The sequence below is a fragment of the Marmota flaviventris genome, chromosome 2 (assembly GCF_047511675.1).
Source record: "Marmota flaviventris isolate mMarFla1 chromosome 2, mMarFla1.hap1, whole genome shotgun sequence".
NCBI classification, from domain to species: Eukaryota; Metazoa; Chordata; class Mammalia; order Rodentia; family Sciuridae; genus Marmota; species Marmota flaviventris.
The window spans coordinates 82,955,625-82,979,042 of NC_092499.1; the positions used below are offsets into that span (position 1 = coordinate 82,955,625).

The following is a 23,418-nucleotide window of genomic DNA, read 5'->3' on the forward strand; positions in this document are numbered from 1 at the left end:
GATGGTGAGGTTTGTCTATCCCTGTGGGACATAGATTCGGTTGCTTTGATACAGAGAGGAGCCAGCTGAAGTCTAGAGGAGAAAACTCCTCATCACCAGAAAAAGAGCAAGGCGTGTTCCCTGGGCAGCCTGTACTGCAAGTTGGCCATGAGGACATTGTACTGGGGATGGAGTCCTGCTGCTGCTGGAAGACTGGCAGGTCTAGCCTGCCTACGTCCCTACCTTTGTTCAGGGAGGGCAGTTTCAGGGGGATGCTGATGATCCCAACTAGGTCCTCTGTGGGGACCAGGGAGCGCAGAATGGACCGGATCCGGATGGCTTCCCCTTTTCCTGTCTGGATGAGCTGCAATGTAGGTTTAGAAAAAGAGATTAGATAGATGAAGTTCCTACACCTCCACTCCACCCCACCTCCACACTTCCAGCAATAACATGGGTCTATTTAAGAGAACAGGTACACTTCTATGTTCCTCTAATTGCTATAGACACTCGTGGTCACAGGAAAAGAGAGAAGCCTGCTCCTGATTTTCAAGAAGAGGGGCTACTGAATAACTGATGAAGGAGGCCACTTGAGTCCTTTGCTGTGGTTGAAATGGTCATGTAGTTAAAAGGTCAGTCAAATCTCAGCAGTAAATGTACAGCATGCAGGTGGCTTCTTAATGTGATAGCCCCACAGGGGCCTCTCATGGGCATGACATGAGAGGTGTCAATGTGATCACAATGCCAGACCCCCAGCATTCTAGTAAATGCAGAGATGGCTTATGAATCTCAATTTCCTAAAGCCTGATTAATGCTGGGGTGGGGGGTGGGCAAGAAGGGTATAGAGAATGTCAGAGAACTTGAGGGCCTCAGTGGAGTTATCCCAGGGTGGATAACCTGATCCATAAAGACACCAATGGGCCAGGCAGCATGCACACAGTGGGCATGCATGTCCTCCTGCTATGTGGTCTTTGGAGTGGGGCAGTGAATTGTGAGGAGCTCAGGTTCAGATCTGCACCATGTGCACTGATGGCTTGCTAGGTTCTGAAGCTCCGTGGTCCCAGGGAAGGGACCTCCCTTTCCTGTGGATAGAGGCAAGGCTGTCATTATTGACAGCATCTTTCCTCCTCCTGACAGAGCAGAGGCCACTGAGGGGTTGTGAAAAGATGTGTGTACACATGTAAGGTGCTGGGACAGAGGCAGGCAGGTAGGAACTCTTTCCTGACTGGCTGTGGTGGCTTAGCTTTCCCAGGCTGCCTTCCTGAGAAGCAAGCCGACTTGCTTCTGAAAGGGAAGAGAGGTGATCAGGAAAACTAGAGTTTAAACACACAGGGTGTTTCACACTCTCCTTCCAAGACTGCAGAACACCCTGCTGCTTCCCTCGCTCCCTCCAAGCTTTCTTTATTTGTTTAAAGGCACAAAAATGGAAAGACAGGTCTATGTGGGTAAAGCCGATTTATCATCACAGGAACTGGAATTCCAAGAATTCCACATGCAGCCTTCTTTACCAAGATTTAGATTTTATTTTTATATGAAAAGCAATTATTTCCTCCCTCACTGATGATGTGAATCTTTATACAAAATAAAGCCAACTCTCTCATCCCTCAGCAGGGGTGCAAATAGAAAAGGACACAGCTTTTAGATCAAAACTGGAAGTCCAAGAAAATATTTTATAAACTGAACCACCTTTGTGTGTGTGTATGTGCAAAGATCTATCTTGGATAAATAATCAGACAGGCACTCTGGGAAGAGACTGCTTTCTTTGGATCAAATGCCATAGTCATCAAGAAAAGAGAATTTTATACACTGAGTGTCCTTTTGATACTTGCGAGGCCATTCATGATAACCATGATCAGGAATCAAGTTGGTCACATTTTGACCAAATGGAGGCACATGAGGAACATAATTTTGGAAGGCTTTTGAAATAAAGTTGGTAGTAGATATGCCCAACTAGTGCCACAGGGAAACCACTCCCTTGGATATCTGCCCAGGAGTCCTTCCAATAGAAACCTGCACAATCGGGTATTCGAGATAGAAACAACTTTGATGCTACTCAAAGGAACATAGAGAAAGTCATGATAGCAAATGCCAAACACAGAGGAGGGAAGTAAGTTCAGGAAACCTCCAGTGTTCTCTACTGAGGCTTCTCAGAGTTGCTTTCTAGGGACTCTGTCACTTACATGCATTTCAGGAGCACAGCGGCCCAGCAGATCTATAAGAGCGGAATAAAATGACATAATTGCATTGCCCATATGCACGATCTCTTCTTCCTCCTCCTCCTCGTCCGGGCTGTAGAGAGAATTGACATGGGGAGGTGTGAGGTTACCTGGCAGGTGCTGCCATGTATTAGACTGAGATGCTTGATATGGAAACACACACTCTGCTCAACTTTCCCTTGGAACCTGTCATATCTTCACAAGTTGATATTGTTTATTCATTAAGCTCAAAGGACCTAAATACTTGCCCACAGCATTCCTAGGAGTCCATGAACTTTAAGGCACAAGTTCAGATGCTGCCCACCATTCATTTCCTCTTCCTCCTTGCATATATGCAAAGTCCCATTGGCCAGGGAGTCAGGAGGGCTAAGTCCATGTCCTTCTGTGCTAACAAGCAACATGACTGTGGGCCTCAGTTTCCCCTTATGTTACACGAGGAAGTGGGATAGGCACATATTTTGGGTTCTTTATAGTCTACCAGGTCACCTACCAGAACTGATGACAAAGAAAAAAGCCAACTGCCTGGAGAAAGTTACCTCTGCTGGGTTACACCCATCTGTAGGTTCTGGGGTCTAATCTAGAGGCTGTGACAAAGAAAGGGAAGTGATCATAAGACTTGACAGGGGACAGTGACAAGGTGATCAGATAATCTACCCACTGTACCCTTCACCTTTCAATGCCAAGGTTGTTAATTGTATGACTTTTCATAATCTGCGGTGCCTCCCACCAAGGAATCAAATAGAAACACTTTTCTGAGTAGTCCTCATCCTTCCAGAAGAGGGAGAACAAGGCACTGCTTTTAAAAGTGACAGGTGAGACGTTGCAGGTCAAAGTACTGAAGGAAGTGCGCTGGATTAGACAACGATTGTCACCTTGATTCAGGCCTTTCAGCCTCCACACAGCTTCCTCTAGAGGTGAGGCTGGAGGGAGGGGCAGTGGAGGCCAGAAGGGGCTGCTGCCTTGGGGATGTGCCCGTTGAGGCCAGTGGAGTCAGTATAGAAGGTAAAGACACTCCACTAGGCTTGCTGGAAGAGTCAAGACGATTAAGCACTTGACAAAGGGATTTTAAATCTTTTAACAATGACTGTAAAAAAAAAAAATCTATGCATTTTCTACAGGGGCAAGTTTTTGATACTGTTTTAATCACCTGGGTGTTCACAGTGTTTGAGAGCTCACCCACCATATCCTGAAGAAGGCAACTGCTTTCACTTACACGTCTCTCTTGTATCCCTGAGAGGGGAGGTCAAGGGCCGGATTCTCAGAGATCTTGATGGCGCCCTGCATGGCTGCCAACAGGCCGTTTCCTCCTTCACCCCGAAGGGCTGGGCCAAAGCACTCTGGGCGTCTGATGAGCAGCTTAACCACCACACTGGCGTTCTCTTCCACACTCTCACCTAAGGAAGAGAGGCACCGTTTCCTTCTCACTGGGAAGGGCACCCCAGAAGTCATTCCCAGTCGAGGAGCTGGCTGAGCAGTACATGTCATTCAGCTCGTTTCCGAGTCTTAAGTCTATGAGGAAATACTGACGAGGTCAATATCTATTTGAAGATCAGAAAGATCTGTTTATGATAGCATAGAATTTTCCTCTTCAGCTCAGGATTTGGAACCACTGAGATCATTTCACTATATTTAGATCTCAGAAGGCTAGTAATATATTACTGAGTCTACTAACGATTCAATCACGAGTGACTCAGAAAAAATAGCTTTACATCTTTATTAACTCCACAAGGAGATATCAATTTGCTTCCTTCCTTGAAAGGAGATAAGGTGACAACTCAAGCTGGTATGCCTCAATTAAACTCTAGGGAGGTGACATGTTAGCTTGTGACACTATTACTGTCATAGAGTCTAATGTGTACCCTAGAACAGCCAGGTTTGTATAGACGGGCTTGAGGGCATTTCTGAAATCATCTATCCAGATAAAGAATCTACTGGGAGAAGTTTTCTTGGTTATTCCTATAAATGCCTGACAGAAGGTAAAAGGTTGGAGAACTGTGTTGTGTTGCCATTTCTGTTTGGATGAATCATAGAAAACAGACAGGGTCTCATTTCCTGAACAGGTGATTAAGTAGTGGAACTGGAATACTCAGGGAGGGATAGCCATGGTTTCCCAGACCCAATACTTGCATTTAAAGAGTTTTCTAGTTAAAACAACATAAAACACACCTTCCATCTCAGGAGACATTCTAACTTTTGCGTGAGAATTTAATCCCTGAGCCAAGATTCAAAGGCAAAACCTTTTTGGGATTGCATATTAGATAAACCTGAAGAAAAGTTTTTTTCCTAAATCATAGTGTTTATTATCAGATTGATACTGATATGAATTGATGTATATTTGTTCTATACAAATATATAAAAAATTATGTTTATTCACACCCCCCCCCAAATAGTGTTTGCATTGTCATAGGCTATTGTATTATATATTCTTGTGTAAAAAAAGACCTCAAACCTTAGCAGGTTAAAGCTAAGTATCTGTTGTCTCAGTTTCCCTAGGTCAGGAATTTGGGAGTGACTAAGCTGGGTGGTCCTGGTCTGGGCCCTTGAGGTTGCCGTCACAGGGCTGGCCAGGGCTCAGTCTTCTGTGGGCTAGTCTGGGACTGGAGTATTAGCTTCCAAGCTCACACACAAGGCTGTTGGCAGAAGGCCTCAGTTGCTTGCTGGATGTTGGGTGCAGGCCTCAATTCCTTAGCATATTGGTGCCTTCCTAGGGCTTCTGGAATGTCATCATTGACATGGAAGCTGGCTTCCCACAGAGTAAATGATCCAAGAAGAGTAAGGCATATGTAGTAGTGCTTTTAGCAACTTGGTAATCTATCACCATTTTGCTACATTCTATTCATTAGAAGTGATTCACTAAGTCCAGCTCACATTAAAGGCAGAAGAATTAGGCTTCATTTTTTTGGAGGGAGAATCAAATAATTTACCTATTTTAAAATCATTATATCAATTTAAATTATGATTAAAGGAAATATTTATGAATCAACTTAGAAATGTTGTGATTAGAACATCAGAATGGAAAGCCCCAAACACCTGGCTCCTCATTCTAGCATTTTAGCTAGAATGCACACTGCATGATCTCATTGGCCCTGTTAAGATACTCATAGCCTCTCTAGTTTCAGAGAGTTCGTTAGTCTAATCCATAGGAAGACATTAGTTCCATCATGTCCAGAAGCATGGAGGGTCTGAGCTTGCTGTCCAAGTGCTTGAAATTACTTTGGGCCCATCCCTTACATATGAGCACACCTAATGTGTCACCAGCCCTGCAGCACCCACCTTAAACCACAGCTGCAATCCTGTCCCAGAGCCTGTCTTGTTAACATCCTCTTTTACCACCTAACCTTCTGCACTGCAGGCAAAATTCAAGATTGCAATCATATATCAAGAGAAGTTTCATTAACCTAAAGTTAAACAGCTCACCAGTTTACTTTTTATAGTTCAATACTTCAGGAAGACTCTAAAAGTTTTGTAAAGAAGTTTGCCTTCAGATATCATCTAATACACAACATCAAAAAGAATTAGTTTTCATTAAACTAGAATCCATATGAGAAAAATTAGGAGATGTTAACAGGGTAAAATAATCACAATAATATTATGGTAGAAAGAATAAACATATCTTGCAAGAGAAAAGCCAAGGAAATATTGAACAATACTGTGCAGTTTGTGAAGATGCTACGTTACGCCCTTGTTGTTGTGCAGTTTGTAAAATGCTTTTATGACCTTGCTTTGCTGTTGACTGAACCCAGCATTTTTACCTGATATGGTTTATTGATAGGAGGGACACTTCCATAAAAGGACCAGGAGAATCAACATATTTAAAAATATATACTCTTAAGTCAAAGATGCAAGTAATGGTTCACCACTTTCAAATGTTCCTGGCTCCCAATACTTACAAGGTTGCATACCCATCCATCCTCCTGGTTGTCATTTTTCATTAAAAGAATAATGAAGCTAAAACTGAATTTTTTTGGAGTGAAAAATGGAGGCAAAAACAACCCTATTAATCAAGCTTATTCAAGTGCTGTGATTCTTTTAGTCACCTGGTGGAAATGCTGGTGGGCCAGCCAAAGTTTTTGCCAGTATGATGGACTTAACTCAACTCTCCCCCAGGGATCAGCACTGTAGAGTGTGATGGAGATATGGAACCACATCGTGCAACAGAAGCTGAAAAATCGGACAAGGGGTTGGTTCTATGTTGAGTTTGCTATGGAAATTCACTTGCCCAATTAGCCTTATTTTAACTGTGTTTCATGTCTTCAGAGCTAAGCTAATTAGGCTGGCTCCTACAACCAACCAGGAAGCCATCCCTTGATTATGTGGATTTGGACATCTGTGGGGGATGCAGAGCGTACCCTGCAAGAGAAACAAACTGAAGTCCAACTATTGTTGCTAATTAGAGAGGGAAACAAGGAAAAAATTTTCCAAAAGCTTTACAAGGTAGGAAGGACAGCATGTTCCAAGAGAAAGAACATTCCCCTCCTAATTACCTGTAGCTCAGCAAGCTTTATGCTAACCAAATCAACTCTGGAAAAGCTGAATATTGACCTTGAGGGCATTTTTCAAGGGAGAGAGGGATTTGAGGTAAACTAGTTTTGCCCAAGGGCTTACGATAATGTTTTTGCTTGAGCTCCAAAATAAATAATGAACTTAATAACAGCATGAATGTTCACAGTCTTTCTTCAAAGGTTCTCAATGCTGTGTTCATATTACCATCTTTTCCCCTGACATTCCCGAGCAGGTGGATGGAAATGGAAATGATTTTCCCATTTTACATTGTTAAAACAGTCATACTCACCACAGGGACAAAAAATAGAAATGCAATGATTCTATCTTCAGCTCATCATCATTTATTACTCTGCCTCCTAACTACAGTTTCTGTTTCAAAGTTCCATTTCCTGGAATGTTCTCCTTCCTATTCCCTTGGCTTAAACTCTGCACCTAGGTAAATTCATTTTGTCCCTCAGGAACAGCTTGAGCGTGGGATCCCCATGGTCTCAAATACCCTGGACTCATTCTTTGTGTCTGCTTTTCTCACTAGACTGTGTATTTCATAAGAACAGGCTAATAATCTGAATCATTTAGTCCTGTGTGCTTAAGGTTCTTGCTAACATCTGGCATGTAATAGGCATTTGAAATATATTTCTTAAATAAATGAATAGACTTTATTGAGACTCAAGACAGAGGCTTAGAATGACTGGGAGGAAACCGAGGGTGACAAGCCATCACTGCATTACCAGACAATTGTCAGCCTCTATTTCTGAGTTCCTGGATTATCCATTTCCTCAGATTGGGGAATCCCTTTGCTTGGGACTAACTCCAATCAAGTCCTAGTGTAGTAGAAGATAACACTACCACAGGGGGGTGGGGTGGGTAGCATGAACGAGTCTAGAGTTACTCTCATTCACTGGGAGATTCATAAGGCAGGATGGTGGTCAGACCAAAAACCTGTTTTCTGGTAAAAGGCAAACTTTGATATGGTGCCAGGAGACTTGTACGAACCATCATTACAAGCTTAGAGCCTTCCAGTCTGAGAAGAGAGGTCCATAAACTGTTGAGTCCATAAACTACTATTATACCATAGAGAGCAAACCAGAACTGTTTGCCCATTTGCACATTCATTCAACCATCTGTTGAGCGCACTACACTCTAGTCACTGATCTAGGAACAGGGGAAAAGTAATGAACAAGACATGAAGGATCTCAGAATGACATAAATAGAACAGAATCATGATCAGACCTCAGAACTGTCTTAGTGCCTCTCCACTCTCTTGCAGATATATAAGAAATAAGTGCTTATTATTTCACGCCAGTGAGATCATGAAATTTTTCTTATGTAACTGAGACAGACTGGAATAGGGGTGAGAGTAGAAGCAGGGAATTCAGTTCCTATGCAAGTGTGGTGGTTCAGGTGGAAGATAACAACAGCCTGGAGTAGGATATGGCCAGGGGAGATGGAGAAAAGCAGATTGACCTCAGAAATCTTTTCGATAACCAATCAAGAGAATTTGCTGATGAACTGTATACGAGGATAAGACACAATGCTGAATAAGGAATGCTATCTGACAACTGGCTGGAGTAGCTATAAAGGAATCTTGGGGGAAGAACAGGTTTGGAGTGATAGTTACAGATTTATCATTAAGATGTACAACATGTGAGATGCCCATGAATGGAAACATCAGCAGGCAACAGGATACACAAGTCTGGGGCTCAGTGAAGAGGACAAAGCTGGGAATGCACATTTGGGGATCCTCGGCATATGTGTAGAACTCAAAGCCACAGGACTAAATGAAATACGGGGTGGACTGGTACAGGAGGAGCCTAGGAATTCTGAGAATGGGAATTTAATCACAGACCCAGGCTAAAATTTTGCCCACTGTCTAAACTTTGAATCACATGGCATTTAAAAAAAATGTGTAATAAAACTTGAATGAGATGAAAACCTGGAGTCAGAATTGATGTGTGCTTGCTCTGATAGACTAGAGCTCACCTGATAAATATGTGAATTTTCTCTGAGTTGATGAAGATCAACTTGTGATGAGCACCAGGCTCACAATAATACCATTTTGTGCGAATAATGTTGATAAAGCAGGTTTCCTTTTTTTTTTTTTCCCCATTTCAGCTTCAGCTTAAATACTTAATTCTTTCTTAGGTATCAGGTTTCATGCTATTGTTATCAGTGACATGATGGATGAAGTCCAGATATTCATGGATTCTGGACACTTGGGTCTACTGTCAAGACACTTGGTTAGTAGCACCACTGAGCCCCCCAGGAACTTTGGAGACATACTGAGCATACACTCAGTGTGAAAGAAACAGAATCAGACATCCTTTCATCCAGACCAGATTTTCTGATTTAGGTGCTCTGGACACTGGTCCATAAGGTCCCATTAGCTTCTTCATTTGAGGAATTTATTTTCTATTATGTATATTATTTTACTATCTATTTAATTCTATTTTTTTTGGTGGTGGTACTGGGGATTAAACTCAGGGATGCTCTATCATTGAGCTATACCCCCAGCCCTTTTTTATCTTTTATTTTGGGAGAGGGTCTTGCTAAGTTGTCCAGGCTGACCTTGAACTTGTGATCCTTCCTCAACCTTCCAAGCCACTTGATAATATCAATAATATCGTATTCTACCTTCTCTTGCCACATTGGCCTACATGTACAACATGTGAGATGCCCATGAATGGAAACATCAAGCAGGCAACAGGATACACAACATCATCACAGTGTTGTACTCATAGTGTCTCCTGAGTACAACACTGTGATGATGTTCACATACAGCTTGAACACTTTAAAATTCTTTACTTTGGCTAATTTTTCAGAATTTGCTGAATTTTTCTGACTGTATTGTAAATTTGAGGAAAAAAATGTTTTACAAATTTCAGTCCTATCCAACATCAGTCTTTAGTATCAACCACAAGTTAATATCTATTTCTGACCCTAAAAATACAAATATGTGGACAGAAATGAAATAGATGATCTCATTTATACTTTACATGACTTCAAAGTTAATATGGCACTTTGAACTCTTGACCCTATTTGGATGCCTGTCTCCTATCTCAAGCACCCCTCACTATGATCTCCCTATACTCTGTTAAAATGTTTGCCCATTTCTTTAAGATGTTATTCAACACCCACTTTCTTCCCTATGCATTCCAATACCAACTTTACCAGATTCGAATAAACTGCATTTTCTTGGCATGCCAACAGTCACATGTGTCACTACATAGGTAGGTGTGGTTAGGAGTTTTTAGTGTATTCCAGGCTTGCTTCTGATAATTCTTCTTGTATCTGCTCGGTTTCCTGCTTCAGGGCAGCACTTCTAGGGCCTGAGCCATCACTTCTCATAGTCTCTCATGTAACTCTTTGCATGTCACTGACAGATGCCCAAGTTATGGCCACTGGTGATAAATCTGCCTGGGTATGCAGATTCAAAGCTGCAAAACAGTACGTTCCTCACATGTGAATTTATGGTCTGGGGGAGATATCACTAAAACACGCCAAGGTCTCTAAGAAAGCACAGAATAACTTCCCCTTTGTGCAGACTAGGAGGAAACCTGTCCCTTGTGAGAAGCTACATTAGAAAAGGAATTGTCACAGACACCCAGACACATCTGTGTGTAGCCTGGCTACACAGTTTGCCATTGCCAGGTAACTAGGAGCTTCTTGGGTTCATTACCCCCAGAGTTAAATGCAGCCCAAGGCTTCTCAGTGGGTTCATAAAAAAAAATATGGAAACAATGACTTGCTTTAGGAAGTTTTTTTTAAAGGTAAATCTTGTTTGAAAAGATTTTTCCAAAAACATTAAGAGATACTTGTAAAATAATGTTAGAAGGAAATTGCATATTTATTATTTTGATATAGCAAAAGCTTTTGATTGGTTCTTAGAAATGGTTTTGCTAAAAAAAAAAATTGGCACTGAAAAATAATTAAATAATGCCAAAATTTTTGACAGGTTCTAAGTAGAGAATGCTACTTCTCTTTACTTATCAGGGAGACAGTGCTGAGAAGGTCTCTGGTGTCAAACTGTTTTGGCTCAAATCCTGACTTTGTGTCCTCCTCCCTATGTGACTCTGGACAAAGCATTTTACCCCTCTGAGTTTCAGGGGCTTCATCTATAAAAAGATAAAGACAATTTTACTTACCTGCTATGGTCTGAAATGTTTGTGCCCCCCCCCCCACACACATTCATATGTTGAACTGCTAACCCCCAAGGTGATGATATTTAGAGGTGGGAGGAAGTTAGGTCATGAGAATGAAGCCCTCATGAATGGCATTATGAAAGAAGCCCAGAGAGCGGTCTTGCCCTTTCTACCATGGAAAGGCACAGATAGACAGTGCCACATATGAACCAGGAACCTCATCAGACATCTAATATGCCAGTGCTTTTGATCTTGGGCTTTCCAACTTCTAAAGGCTGTGAAAAATAAGTTTCTGTTGTTTATAAGATGTCTTGTCAATGGTGTTTTGTTATAGCAGCACAAAGAGACTAACATGCTATGCCAGTGGATTGTTGTATGATTTAAGAAAGTTAATACATATAAAAGTGCTTTGAACTGTGCCCAACACGTGGTCAATGTTCAGTGTGTTAGCTGTTATCTTCCTTCCCACAAACTATAACCACCCCTACACCCATCACCCATTATCACATCTACCATTGCTAACCATCACCTACCTTGATCACTCCCATGACCTGCTATGACCACCACCCAACCATAATATCCAACCATCACTACCATTACCATTCATCACTCATTATGAGAATACCCACTATCACTCACCATCAACCACCACAAACATCATTTTGTCTTCTACTGTGATCCCCCATACCAACTTTATCTTTCACTGATGAGCAGAGGATCTGTTCTGCTGAGCAGAGGCCATAAAAGTAGCCAGAATATCCTTTTCAATAATCTCTTAGGTATAAAAACTTATGCAGGGCTGGGAGATCCCCCCAAATCTATTCACTTGTAAAGGTTATGGACAACAAAAATAACTAACATAATTTCAGGATTACTATGTTTCTGGCACTGTGTTAATCTTAGTTTTCCATGAATTATTTAAGTTTCACCATGACTTTGTAAGGTAGATGCTATTACTGTTTTATGTACAAAAAAAAAAAAAGAACCGAGGCTAGGAAAAGTTTACTAACTTGCTTAAATTCTCACAGCTAGTGAGTGATAGAGCCAATTTTGATCCTCTATTCTCCTGTCCAAACTCTACTGTGTTACTGTGATTGAGTCACTCTTCTTCCTCCTGTAGGTATTAAAAATATATACGTTTTTATACTCTGCATATCTGTCTTTTTCATGCTCTCCCCTGTGACAATAAACTCTCAACCATTTTAACTATAAATGGTCTACAAATCTATTCAGTATCCATCTGTTGACTGATTGATCTCTATCCTAACAACTAAATTAGGGAAGCCTCTATTTGAGTATTGTCACTGTAAAATCAATATGATCTGACAGAAACTCAGTTTACTGTGCTTCATCCCAAACCACATTCTCCTTATTTATTTTCTTCCTACCCTCAAATCTCTAAGCTAGAATGTGAACTTTGCTACTTTTCTCTCAGCACACCAAGCTTGACATCTCATCATTATCACCATCCAGCCCTATGAATCTTGTCTATACTTTCTTTTGGATATCATCTCCTGGAGTCTATTCCTACCCTCACTGTTATAATTTGTTACAACCTGAGCACAGAAGCTGTCAGTGGTACCCATAAGTCTCTCTTTTGTTAAAAAGGTTTCCCAGTTCTCAACATAGCAGATCAATACTAAACTTTTTCAGCTTTGCATTTATGTCCCCCCTGCAATTATAGTTATCTAGCTACATTTTAAGTCCCGACTTTGACCACTGCCATCCACATAGCCATCCTCTGGACTAACAAACCACTGTTTCCTGAGAACAGTATGCTTTAGCCTTCAGGCCACTGAACGTGCTGCTGTCTGATTAGATAAACTCTCTGTATCTGGAAACTTGATCTTTCAAAGCTCACCTCTAATTCAGCTCCTCCATAAAGACTTGTCCAATCTTTTCAACAGGATATGAGTTTCCCCTCTTGAAGCTTTTCAGTTCTCCTTGACTTACTTCACTTTTTATTTTATTTTTTAAATTTTTATTTATTTTTTAAGGGTAATGAAGTAATGAGTGCTAATTTGATAGCACTCATGTTCTTTTCTTTTTTTTTTTATTGGTTGTTCAAAACATTACAAAGCTCATGACATATCATCTTCCATACATTTGATTCAAGTGGGTTATGAACTCCCATTTTTTACCCCAAATACAAGTTGCAGAATCACATCGGTTACACATCCACATTTTTACATAATACCATATTAATGACTGTTGTATTCTGCTACCTTTCCTATCCCCTACTATCCCCCCTCCCCTTCCCTCTCATCTTCCCTCTCTACCCCATCTGGAGATGGTAGAGATGGGAGAGAACTTACTTCACTTTTTAAAAACAGTGATCTCTGTCAATGAACACTTCCCTCAAAATACTATAAATTCTTTGAAAGCAGAACCTGAATTCCTTTGCCAAAACCAAATAAGGTCTTTATGTTTTAGAGGTACATTAAACATTAAATTAAAATGCATATATCTGCCCACTGATGGGCCAATTTGTAAGAGCTTATTGCATTCTAAAACTGTACTATAGAGACTATGTTAAAAAGATATAAAACAACCTGAAAGTAAAGGGGGCAGATAAAACATTTGGTGTAGAGTTGAGTTCCATATGGTTGTACCCAACTAGCAAAAGCAAGTGCTGGAATTTGGGCAATACAGATGGGGTATAGCTAGTGGTTTCATTTACCTTCAAACTCATATCCACATTTCCACTAAATAAAACTCTTGACATGACTGTGAAGAATGCCTAGTTGAATAGATTCGTCTTGTTCTGGTTTGTCTGCCATACAGTCTATTTACATAATTTAGTGAGATGTATGAATTCTTAATATTCATTTCACACACTCAAAAAGTGTCTCTATACTGTTATAACTGTGTCAATTCTGAAATGATTATTTGGATAGGAAGTGGAACAGATTATTAGAGAATATTCTAGAACTGCCCTGAAGAGAACAAAGCAATTTAGCAAAGATGTGATCAATATGGGAAGCTACAGTGAAGAACATGTAGAGAGAAGCAGGAGGCAGTTGATAAGGAACCTGGCTGAGAGTCCAGGGGAACAAAACAAAGGCATCTCAAAGGTTGTAATCCAGTCAGGACAGGGGAAGCCCCAGGAAAATGGAAATCATTCAAATTAAGAAGCAGTATGGTGTTTTAAAGTCCTTTAAACAGCACACTGCAGGGACACAGCCACATTAATGTTTATAGCAACACAATTCACAATAGCTAAACTGTGGAACCAACCTAGATGCCCTTCAGTAGATAAATAGATAAAAAAATGTGGTATATATACACAATGGAATTTTACTCAGCAACAAAAGAGAATAAAATCATGGCATTTGCAGGTAAATGGGTGGAGTTGGGGAATATAACACTAAATAAAGTTAGCCAACCCCCCAAAACTAAATGCCGGATGTTTTCCTTGATATAAGGAATCTGATTTATAGTGGGGTAGGGACGGGGAGCATGGGAGGATTGGACAAACTCTAGATAGGGCAGAGGGGTGGGAGCAGGAGGGAGGGGGCATGGGGTTAGAAATGATGGTGGAATGTGATGAACATCATTATTCAAAGTACATGTGTGAAGACATGAATTGGTGTGAATATACTTTGAACATAACCAGAGATATGAAAAATTTGTGCTTTATATGTATAATATGAATTACAATGCATTCTGTCATATAAAAAATAAAAAAAGAAGCAGCATGGTGGTAGAGAGGTATATACAAGAGAGTAAGCAGGTGGGATGGGAGTGGATACAATGATCACATCATGCCAATATATTTTGAGATAAATTCTTAGAACAACTGGCATGATTTTCTACTAGCTGCAATCCCCCTTTGAGAGCACTTAACCAGGCCAGAAGGATTCATTAGCCTGGAACCCGAAACAGAGAAGGGACAAGGACTATAACAAATGCAAATATGAGTGAATTATTAGTATAACAATATCCTGATAGATGAGGTTCCTTTTCAAGAAACTAGTCTGCTCATTTTATATAATATTCAGCACATTATTCTGCTTCAACTAAAGAATTTTGGTAGTGCTGGAATTCACTGCAAATAGAAAGTGATTTCTACTGAGAAGAATACTATTTAGGGTGGTGAAAAATTTTGTTTTACCTTTTACACTTATTTAGTTATTTTTAATTTTTTTCATTGGCCTGTCCACCCACCCTTCCATCCATCTGTCCATCCACACATCCAATATTCTAGGGATCTGGAGAATCATGTGTATTTAGCTCTCTGAAATAGTTGAGACGATTTATTAATAAATGCCTCTCATTTGCTGATAGTGTAAGAAGTAGAGAGAGGTGACAAGTCCAAGCCCAGGCATGGTTTCTTGCTGGACCTGGACTATAGCTCAGGACTCTGTCTCTGGATTTACTCTTGATCCTTGTCTGGCTTGATTCTCCCAGAGAATCTTGGAAACACGACCCTTCAAAGATCATCTCTAGGGTTGGGGTTGTGGCTCAGTGACAGAGTGCTTGCCTCACACATGTGAGGGTTTGATACTCAGCATCACATAAAAATAAACAAACAAAATAAAAGTATACATGTATAAAAAAGAGATCATCTCTATCATCAGCTCCTCCATAAACATGTGTCTTTATCTTTTCAACAGGATATGAGCTTCTCCCTTGAAGCTTTTCAGTTCTGACTTACTCCACTTTTTAAAAACAGCGATCTCTGTCCATGTTGCCAAGCCCCTGTACAACCTCTCATATTTATCAACAGGAAGCAATGAAAACGACCCCTTTTTTCCTTATACGTATGTGTGATTTTGCCAGTCTGGGTATAAAAGGGACAGAAAATATGGGACTTACTGTTCACGAAGACGGCAAACCTCAGGAAGGAGAGATAGCGCTCCCCTTCAATGGGGTTCCAGCCAACGTCAGGGTATCCTTTGGCCACAAGCATGGGGCAGCTCTGTAGGCCACAGCCTGCCAGGTAGGTCACCACCTGCCAAGAACAGTACAAAAGTAAATGTCCATGAACACCCGTTATGCTACTATATTAAAAAAAAAAAAAAAGGTAACAGCAAAGACTTAGTGTTGGTGAGGAAATAGAGAGCCCTTGGGCACCGTTGGTGGGAATGTAAAGTGGTGGAGCTACTATGGAAAACAGTATGGTGATTCCTCAAAAAATTGAAAATAGAATTATCATGTGATCCAGTAATTCCACTTCAGGGTATATACCCCAAAGAATTAAAAGCAGGGTCTCAGAGCTCTGTATTCAAAACAGCATATTTGCTGTAGCCAAAATGTAGAAGCAACCTGAGTGATTATTGAGGGATGAATGGATAAGCAAAATGTGATATATACATGCAATGCAGTACTATTCAGCCTTAAGATGGAAGGAAATGCTGATACACGCTACAACAGAGGTTAAACTTGAGGACATATGCTAAGTGAAATAAGCCAGTCATAAAAAAGACAAATACTACACGCATCTGCTTATATGAGGTAGTTAGAGTAGTCAGAACCATAAAGACAGAAAGTAGAATGGCCATTGCCAGGGGCTATGGGAAGAAGGAATAGGGAGTTAGTGCTAAATGGGTAGTTTCAATTTTATAATGTAGAAAAAATTACGGAGATGGATAGTAGCTATGGTTGCATATAAAAGAGTTTAATGCCACTGAACTGGTCACTTAAAATAGTTAAGATAGTAAAATTTGTATTATATGTATTTTCACTACAATAAAAAATTGGGAAAAACTCCATGCATATATATTTAAGGCAAAAAAAAAGTGCCCAAGTTTTTATGAGATAGCTATGAGGCCTGTACTTCTGGAAACTAAAAGGTCTTTCATTCCCTAGAAGCTAGAGAGCACCCAAGATTTTTAAAGTAAATAATTCAGTAGGTTTGTAAGAAGAACCTTTAATCCACTTGTTTCCAAATAATCAATAAGATTGATTATAACTGTTATGTCAGTTCCTAGGTTTTTTTTGTTTTGTTGTTGTTGTTGTTCATGCAATGGGGAATTGCCATTTAAAAATAAGCCTAAATAATGTGCATATTGAAATGTAAGAGAAGAGCCCTTTGAAGAACCTAGTCTGGCCACATTCGTTTGGCTGTGGTATTGCAAGGTCAACATGCTCGACCACTGAATAATGGGTGGGCCCTATGTAGTCAGGGGTCCTGACCAAAGCTCTGTATCAATAGTAGCTATCCAGAGTCACATGCCAAGAGAAAAAAGCCCAGTAAAAACCAGAATTTGAGTATTCTCTTTGCTTCCAGATTACCTGACAAATATCACAAAATCTCAGCCTAAATTCTTATAGAGATTATAGATTCTGTCTTCTTTCCAGCAGGTGTCAGGCAAGAAGCTTGGCAAATGAGCTTTGTTTAAAATGCAGTTGGGGCTGGGATTGTGGCTCAGAGGGAGAGCACTTGCTTAGCATGCGTGAGGCACTAGGTTCGATCCTCAGCCCCACCAAAAAAAAAAAATATTAAAAAAAATAAAATAAAATGCAGTTGTTATTCTAATTTTATCTTTGATATTTTATACACATGGATAAAAAAGGAGAGTTCATCCTCAAAATTAGAAAAGGTGTCTTTTTCTTTCTCTCTCTCTTCTTGTGGTGGAGATGGAATCTAGGGCCTCATGCACACTAGGCAAGTGCTTTCCCACTGAGCTGCACCTCCAGTCTAGTCATTCTCAGATTTTAATATGTAGGGCCTGGTACACAGGAAGTATTCAATAAGTGTTTGTGAAATTAACTATGTTTGCTGATGTTATATTTGCTATATTTGCATTATTTTGTGAGTATAATAACTCAAAGGCAAAACTCTAAGAATCTTTCATTACATTTTTCCCTCTGAAAACAGTGAAGATACTATTCTGTTTCCAGCTCAGATTTTATTTTATCTTAAAAAATGCCAAAGAAATGTCCATAGGAGCCAGTCCTGAATTTTCAGGACTACAGGTGCAGAACCTTTTACTGGCAGGAAAATAAAGCGTGTCTATGTCTGTTCATACATTGGGGTAGGGTTGGTGTTCAATCCTAATAGACCTAATTTTTCTTGTGATCAATGGGAAGGAGAAACTCCAGGGTTTTCCAGTCCTTTCCTTCATACCAACCTGGATAATTTTCCAACATTAGAACAAATACAAGTCGATGGGGCTGTGCTGAGCCAACCTAACCACTTACACAGGGAGCAGCAGACCTCATCCTTCTTTTCAGATGTCCTACCTGCCCATCGTCCCTACATTGCCCTCTTCTGGCTTCCTCGCCTCTGCTCATCACATCTTACATCCTCCATGGGAGGCTCAGCATCTTTGTTGAGCAGTATCGTTTTAAAAGATGAACAGAGACTGAAGTGGGTATGAAATTCAAATCCTTGTGTTACGGCATTGTTATAGGAGACCCGTTAGCTGCTTTTCACAAAACACTTAAGTTTTTTTTTTAATTTAAAAAAAATTTTTAAAATTACCCTTTAAATGTATGAATACTAGCATTTGACTAAAGTCTATTCCACTAGAAATAGAGACCATGAGTAGACACAGTATTGAGGGAACAACTATTATACACAAAACCAATGGCACAGTGTTTGCATCTTGGGGTGTATGTATGGGGGTAGGCAGTGTCCCTTTGGCACAAGCTGTGGGACCTAGAGGAGCAACTTCTAAAAATTTCCTCTGATCATTTTCACTTATTCCTCTTGCAGCCAGGAGAGCTTACTACAATCAACCCTAAGTGATAAGGACTGGAACTGTTCATAACAGAATTTTCAAAAGTAGGGTGATACCATTATGCCATCAAAATGGAAGGAAATGCTGACATATTGATAAAAATCATATTTGACAAACTCAGTAAACCTATTCTTTTTCTGACTTTTATTAGGGACTCAATTAGATCAAATAGCAATGTTTACTGAATCTGACAAAATAATAAAAATGCTTTTGCTTACATTTTTTTGTGCCCCAAACTATTATCATTTTGTTATGGTTTGGATGTGAGCTATCCCCCAAAAGCTCATGTATGAGATAATTCAAGAATGTTTAGAGGAGAAATGATTGGGTTACGAGAGCCTTAACCCAATCAGTGAATTAATCCCCCTGAAGGGAGTAACTGAGTGGTGACTGAAGGTGGGTAGGGTGTGGCTGGAGGGTCCTTGGGATGTGCCTTTGGGGTATATATTTGATGAGCTGAGCTTAATCTCTCTCTCTGTTTTCTGGTCATCATCTGAGCTGCTTCCCTACATCACACTCTTCTGCCATGATGTTCAGACTCACCTTGTGCCCCGAGGAATGGAATTGGCTGTTTATGGACTGAGACCTTGATAAGCGTGAGCCCTCAAATAAACTTTAACTCCCCTAAAATTGTTCTGGTCTGGTCTTTTACTCACAGCAGCGAACAAGCTGCCTAAAATACATTTAAGCAACATCTCTTTGATATTGCCAAGACCCTAAAGAACAAAACTCAAAGACAAACCCCTCTATTACAGGCTAAACTATGCCCCCATCCCCCAATTTATATGCTGAAGTCCTAATTTCCTGTACTTCAGAATATTACTGCATTTGGAGATGAGGGCTTTGAAGAGATGATTATGTTAGGGTGGTGTCCTTATGTGAAAGGGAATCTTGGGCATACAAAACCTCATCAGGAATGCTTACACGCAGAGCAAAGGCTTATGAGGATGTAGGGAAGCTGGCCATCTGCAAACCAAGGAAAGAGGCCTCAGAAGAAACAATTTGCTAACACCCTGTTGTTGGATTTCTAGCCTCCAGAAATCTGAGACACTAAATTTCTAATGTTGAAGCCACCCAGTCCGTGGCACTTTATCATGGCTGCCTTGGAAAACTAGTATAGCCTCATATCACAACAGAAGTTTCTCTTCGGAGAAGTAAGATGCAGAAATACAGGCATTTTGTCTGCCTGGTTTAGGGTGGGCCCTCAGTAATTATTAGTTAACTGCATTTGAAATGGAATTTTCTAAGGCAAACACTTTAGGAAATTACTGGTGGGTAATTTTCATCTTATCCTAATAGATGGAACATGGTTCTGCAGCCTGGATGGGGATTCCCTGCCAAGGCTGAACCAATAGGACCTTCATGAGTGGCAATGACATTATCTACATCACCTGTGTGGCTATCTCAGCCAGATAAAGGCCACCTGCTGTGGTAATCATTTAATCAAGAGACACCTACTTCCTCTTACTCCTCAACCTGTCTTGTCTGAGCCTCTTCACTTTCACTGTTTAGAAGAAAAAAAAAATATATATATATATATGTGGATATATATATTTTTTGCTCAGCTTCTCAGACACATTTTCTGGGCTTTCCTCATCCTCTTCACCTGTTCGTGTTTTTTTCATAGGTGTCTTCCTTACAAACTAGTGGTCCTTAGAGCTCAGGCCCACCTGTGTTTCTCTTCTTATTCCAGGCTGGCCGCTGAAGGGATCTCATCTACTCATGGGGCCCCAGTTGCCACCCATGCGCTCTATCTGCAGCTTAGAGAGGACTCCTGAGCTTTAGTAGTATGTAGTCAACTTCCCACTGGACATTGCCATCTGGGAGAGCCTCAGGGAACTTCACACATGTTACAACCAAAAGCCAACTAACTCATCCCTGCCTCTTCAAATCTGCTCCACCTCCTATTTTCCTTAGAGGAACAACTGGCCGGCTCGGTCTGATCAATGGCCACTGTTTGTCCTCTTAAAAGTCCCATGGACTCAAGCCCTTCTCATGTCTACCATGTCAAGATTAGCTGAAGCCAGCACCATCTTGTTCTTAGATGACTGCAGTGTCTCTTAACCTTTCTCCTTGCCTGAAATCTTGTTTCTGTTGTAGTCAGTTCTTACTCAAATCAGATTGTGCTGCCTTGCTGCCCTGCCTGGAACCCTCCAGCGATTTCCATTGCTTTGGTTCTCTAGTGAGGCCCTATGACATGACAGGGACCACTAACTCTAAGACACTCAGAACATTATCTCATCTCTTTGCCTCCGTATCCTTGCCCATAACTGGGGTGATAATAAAAAGGTTTGTTCTGAGGGTCACGTGAGTTAATTATGGGGAGGACTGAGAGTGTGCCCAGCACAGAGTGGCTCTGCTTGGGCGGAATCCTACCGTTGACAAAGCCCAATTCCTTATGCTCTGCCTATTTCTTGCCATGCTCTCAGGCACTCTGTGCTTCAGTCATACTCTGATTCTCCAGTGTACGGTGCTCTCCTTGCAGAGCCCCAATACTCCTGGACACTTTCCCCAAAATGTGGCTAACAGGCCTGTCCTTATCCCTTGGTCATCACTTTTTCTGAGTAACCTTCCTGACCTCCTGGTCAGGATGAGATGCTCTTCTCCCTCAGGCTCTTGAACCCACTATACAGTAGATGACCACCTTTCACTGTCCAGCCTCCTTCTTGCCCCCCACTAGGTTGCTCTCCTTCACACTTAGAAAGTACAATGTCAAACAATAATAAATGCTGGATAGGATGTGGAGGAGAGGGGACACTTTTATACTGTTGGTGGGATTGTAAATTAGTACAACCACTATGAAAATGAGTAGGCATGGCTGATATGAGAGTGCTAATAATAATAAATGTAGGGGGAGAATAGAGGTATTTTGGACTAGACAGAGGGGGAGTGAAGGGAGCAGGGGGTAGGTTTGTGCATATATGATTATATGACCTGTATAACTCTACATCATGTACAACCAAATGAATGAGAAGTTATACTCCATTTACGTATGATGTGTCTAAATGCTTTCTACTGTCATATATAACTAATTAGAATAAAAACATATTTTAAAAAAAGCAAAAAACAAAGACTAGGCATGGAAGTACCATATGACTCAGCTATAAAACTCCTCAGTATGTATCCAAAAATATTAAGTCATCATACTATAATGATACATGCATACCCATGTTTATAGCAGCACTATTCATAATTGCCAAACTATGAAACCAACTAGGTGTCCATCAATGGATGAATGGATAAAGAAAATGTGGGATATAAACATAATAGAGTATATATTCATCCATAAAGAAAAGTGAAATCATATTGTTTGCAGGAAAATGGATGGAACTTGAGACCATTATGTTAAGTGAAATAAGCCAAACTCAGAATGTCAAGGGTCATATGATTTTTCTCCTATGTGGAAGCTAAAGAGGAAAAAGTAAAAGAAAGGTGGGGGACAGAGATCTCACGAAAATCAAAGAGTTCAGTAGAAGAAAGGGACCAGGAGATGTGATGAGGGGAGGGACGGGGGAAGTGCTGGGAGTGACATTGGCCAAGTTGTATTGTTACATTGTGTGCATGTATAAATATATAACAACAGATCATTATGGAAAACTACACTGCACCAATAAAAAATGTGCAAAGAAACAAAGTTCAGTGTCATTCTTTTTTTAAATAATTTGTGTGTGTGTGTGTGTGTGTGTGTGTTGCTGGGGATTGAACCCATGACCTTGTGCATGTGAGGCAAGCACTCTATCAACTGAGCTATATCCTTAGCCCTCAGTGTCATTCTTGCCAGCCATCTAGTCAAGGACAGTTCCATGAGAGAAATGGATAGAGATGTAGGGGTCAGTCCCCAGTCACCACCACGAGGAACTCCATTCACAATCTCAATAGAGGGCAACTCAGTTTTTCTGTTCTGTACTCAGAAAAAAACATTGATTATGCAACTTTTTGTCAGGTCGCTTCTTTCTTTTATATGTTAACTTATGAATTAGATGCCCAAGAACTTTGTCAGGAGGCATAGGGATCTGGTGATGCTCCACATAGACCAGTGAGGCTGGGCTGCCACATGCAAAGAACATAAATGCCCACATTCGTGTCTATGAAGCTGGCCTCACTGCCCACAGGAGATCCTCTGGTCCTAATTACTGTGCTCCTGCCATATACTCATATTCTACCGCATGTTTGCAGCAAGTACACTAAGATAAGAGGCTCTGATGGAAACGCTGACTTTGGCCTGCTTTTTCTCCACTTGGCTGGCCCTATAGATAGAAGAGAATGACACACTGCTTCCCCAAGGGCCAGTTACCTTCTCGAGGTCTGGTTCCTCCAAGCCCAGTGCTAACTCGTTGTTGTCCATCACGGAGGAGGCTGCTACATCCAGTGGGGTGGACCCCCTCATCGATGGGGAAGCTGAGGAAGGAGAGAAGGAACAGAAATGGACAGGCAAAAAAGGCCACCCAGCTCAGAGCTGTGATTACAGTGCACACCAGCAGGCAGCAGAGGGCAGCAAATACACTGAAACCTGGTCCACATCCCTGTTTCCACAGGGCAGTCTGCCCAATTTAAGAGTAGCTGTTTGTTATCCTCTCTCCCCACAGTCTCATTACAGATTATGAGTACAGATTACTAGAAAATCAGTCCACAGGATCAGCGGGGGCAACATGTTCTCAAGAGCCTTTCTGATACAAAATTTTGTAGGGTCGCCCGTTTGGTGACCACTCAAAAGACTTAGCTAGCACTTGACCAATTAAGCCCAAATGATTTGGACATGATTTTGGAGCTGCCACATAAGAGTTTAAAAATAACCTCAAACAGCATTATTTCATCTAGCTCCACTAGGTTACCAATGCTGACTTTGAGTTTTCTTAAGTTTGCTTGGCTCTTAAACTTTAGAAAAACTCCTATTAG

General features: G+C 40.9%; 1 protein-coding gene across 1 annotated transcript in view; it reads right to left on the bottom strand.

Annotated features, from left to right (window-relative positions):
• Ryr3 (ryanodine receptor 3) overlaps nt 1-23,418 on the bottom strand; it is a 360,681-nt gene that overhangs the window by 115,878 nt on the left and 221,385 nt on the right. The window contains exons 42-46 of the mRNA XM_071607412.1: nt 22,817-22,920; nt 15,653-15,788; nt 3,406-3,586; nt 2,157-2,265; nt 223-343 (exon numbers count right to left, since the gene is read on the bottom strand). Coding sequence (XP_071463513.1) covers nt 223-343; nt 2,157-2,265; nt 3,406-3,586; nt 15,653-15,788; nt 22,817-22,920 — 651 coding nt within the window. The remainder of the gene's footprint in view (nt 1-222; nt 344-2,156; nt 2,266-3,405; nt 3,587-15,652; nt 15,789-22,816; nt 22,921-23,418) is intronic.